Consider the following 3,302-nt stretch of genomic DNA (forward strand, 5'->3'; position numbering starts at 1 on the left):
TTGGTTCACACATATTTTTTTTTGTTTTAGGGACGAGGATATTTAACACTTTTGCCTTTGTTTTTTCTTTTTGGTTTTAATGTAAAAAATAACGAAAATTAAATCAGATATAAATATAAGCGAACTTTTCTCTTGTTACTTTTTTTTGTTTGCTTTGTTATTTTTCTGCGTTTGTTTTAAATGTTGGCACAGATAACTTGAAACTTGAAAAAACTTCACTCTTTCACAAAGTTTCTTGTCTGCAAAAAAACATAAAAAAAAAACAAATTCGATTAATTAGATGATTATAGAATTTGAATATAGATAAAGACAAGATAACAATGTGTGTGCGTGTGTGTGTGTGTGTGAGTGGTTGAGTGTGTGCCATGTGGTTGGGTGTATGTGCCTGTCTAGGATGGAACTTGTCGATTTCTGTTTTTTTTTGATTTCTTAAGGATTTCAATTGCTGCTATTCTCCAGGTAGCTCCACTTTTTTATCGTCTTAGCTCTGTGGTTAGTCATTTACCTCCTCTTGGGTTTGTGATCCCTTCAAGCAGTTCCGCCACGGACCACAGCAATAACCAAGTGATCTTCTTTTAAACTCTCCTCGGTGAGGTTGTGGCAGGTGCGTTTTAGCAGCTCTGTAGAGAATTCGCATGGAGGAAAGGCATATAGGACACCTGTGGCCTCCGTTTCCTTATTTAGCAGCGATATGACACCGGCTGCTTCTTTTTGCTTCAAATAGGATACCAGATTACGCAGCGGACGCGTCTGGACACTTGCATCATCGCAATTGGTGTCCACTGTAGATCCGGGTAAGCCCATAAATATGGCATGCGTTGAAGATGACGCAATTCTCTTTTGGACATCATCTAGCTTGGGTGGATCGAGACGAAGTCTCTGGGTGATACGTAAATTGTGTTTACCCTCTTCATCTTTCATTAGGGATTCCACGATGTCGGTGTCACCATCGGTCAAATGGAATTTGGCCGGGAAGAGTGAGCTCTTGAGAATCAAAGCTCCAGTCCACACAGTGCCACATTTACGAGCCAACTCCTGGACAGTGGTGGCCGAACTTAAGCCATCGTTGCGTCTGGTCGATGTATCCGAATCGGAGCCGGGAGATCGGGCCCGTTTTAGAGGGGAACGTGAACGGGATCTTTCGACACCTGGCTCACGAGAGCTAGAACGATCATACGATTCACCAGGTGGACGACGCCATTCATCATCTACCCCGCCAGGCGGTAGAACTGACGATGACGAAGAGGAGGCAACTCCGCCCAGAGCTCCTGGATGTGGTGGCCTGTGGACATCATTGTGATAGTGATACATGCCACGTCCTCGTCCGCGATAGCCACCTCGTCCACGATAGCCGCCCCGCGGTGGGTATGGTGAGTAACCGCCACGAGGTGCATAAACAGCTGTCTCCTCATAGTAGGGATCATATTCGGGTCGTCTGTACTCCATAGAGCTATCTTCATACGTCGGCTTTGTTGAAGATTTGAAGGGGGCCGCTGGCGTAGCTCCTGGCAACTCGGCGAAATCGGTGCGTAAACGACGTTCTGGTCCACCCAAGGGGAAGCCACGCATTTCCTTTACAGCCGCTGTGGCTGCCTCTACTGTCTCGTACTGAATGTACGCGTAGGGATCACCCTTCTGGTATTCAATCTTCTTGATGGCTCCAAACCTATCGAATTCACGCTCCAACTGGGTGACCGATGTCCAGCCCCCCAAGCCACCAATCCACATGCGTGTAGCCGGTGTCACCTTGCCGTAACCAATCTTACATTGGAATTTTCCAATATATTGGCCAGAGAGTTCGATTTTGGCACGATGGGCCATGTCAAGATTCTGATAGCGCACAAAGGCAAAAGCATTTCCAGTGCCGGGCGGTGGTCGTTTGATGTCTATGTCATCCACAACTCCGTATTTGCCAAATATGCGACGCAGTTCATCATCGGCTATGGTCACCTCTAAATTGCCGGCAAAGAGAGTGCGCGTGGAGAGGGGATCATCCTCAGGTTGGACATGATGTAGGTAATTGGGAAACTTATCCTTCTTGCTTTCAGGCTTCTCGTACGGAGCGTGTGGACGTGGAGCAATGGGACGCATGGGTGCGTATTGATGAGGTGGCGGATGTCCGTGTAAATGATGCGGATGACCACGATGCAGTGGAGGACCACGCGGCGGATGGGGATACTCATGCATAGGGCGATAGTCACGGGGATGCACAGCATGAGGATGCATAGCATGGGGATGACCATAACGATCATAGGGATCAATGGGAGGACGTCGGTGATCTACGGGCCCGCCAGGACCCATCGGAGAGCGGGAATAATGATAGCGCTCGTAATCCGGAGGAGATATGGAGTGTCCCCGCGGTCTAAAACAAAGATCAGAAAATAAATAAATATATACCCAATATGCGTTACTTTCAATTTAGTATTTACCTGTACTCTGGCCTGGTGGAGGACTTGTACACAGGTTCCACAATGGCCATTTTGTCATATATTATTAAACGGGGCTTGTGATGCTTAGCATCGCGTGCATCTTCTGGCGTACGGAAGCAGACATAGGCCACCCTCTCATCCAGATCATGAGAGAGTCGGACACTAAAATCGCCAAACTTTTTATACTCCCTATAAAGGGTCTCCTCGATAACCTCATCTGGAGCCTTGGGTGGCAACGCACTCACACACAACACTTTATATCCTGTTGGACGCTCGGCTGGTGGTGGTCCACGCATATAAGGATCCCCACGATGAGGCGATCCATAGCGACCACGTGGACTAGGCGATCGATCCAATCTCCTTCTCATGCGCTCCGGTGATATGCGTTCAGGCGAATCACCGGGCACCCCACTGCCATTATCGTAGCCACGTCCCATGCTGCGCGAATTTCTGCTAGATAAATTGCTGCGACCGGGGGAGCGCGAGGCGCTGCGTTTCATATTGTGGATTTTCACTGTGATGCGATCGAGTTCAGCTCCGGCTCCTTCTCGATGAATACTCATGGGCCTGGTTAAAACAATGTAATTAGCTGCGGCTTAAGGGAGCAAGAGGAAGAAAAGAATGGAAAGTGGCGAAAAGAAAATGGCGGCCACCAAGAGAAAGAGAAAAGAAGAAAGAAGCAAGTCGATTGGCTTTAAAAGACCCATGGAAAACACATACACAAGTTAAAGCTAAGCGCCAATTGCTTACCTGTACTGAGACCTTGAACTAAAAGTGTATTGCACTTTATTTAAACAGTTTAGCTTGTAATATAAGAAAACGCGAATATTTTTTCGGCACAAAGGTAATTCTGTCTGTATGCGTTAGAGATGG

The 3,302-nt window shown here is 47.3% G+C and overlaps 1 protein-coding gene across 3 annotated transcripts; it reads right to left on the reverse strand.

Moving 5' to 3' along the window:
- Positions 1-3,302, reverse strand: LOC6637893 (RNA-binding protein spenito). 3 transcript variants are annotated; one of them, XM_015179346.3, is made up of 4 exons: positions 3,180-3,302; positions 2,430-3,024; positions 506-2,362; positions 1-239 (listed from the first exon to the last, which is right to left on the reverse strand). In XM_015179346.3, exons 2-3 carry the CDS (start codon positions 2,990-2,992, stop codon positions 529-531), a joined length of 2,397 nt encoding a protein of 798 aa, XP_015034832.1. In that variant the 5' UTR covers positions 2,993-3,024; positions 3,180-3,302; the 3' UTR covers positions 1-239; positions 506-528. The 3 variants fall into 3 exon arrangements, with proteins under 3 accessions (XP_015034832.1, XP_002061087.1, XP_023037649.1); XM_002061051.4 differs by having other exon boundaries at positions 1-2,362; positions 2,430-2,996; XM_023181881.2 differs by having other exon boundaries at positions 1-2,362.

The sequence above is a fragment of the Drosophila willistoni genome, assembly GCF_018902025.1.
Source record: "Drosophila willistoni isolate 14030-0811.24 chromosome 2L unlocalized genomic scaffold, UCI_dwil_1.1 Seg72.1, whole genome shotgun sequence".
NCBI classification, from domain to species: Eukaryota; Metazoa; Arthropoda; class Insecta; order Diptera; family Drosophilidae; genus Drosophila; species Drosophila willistoni.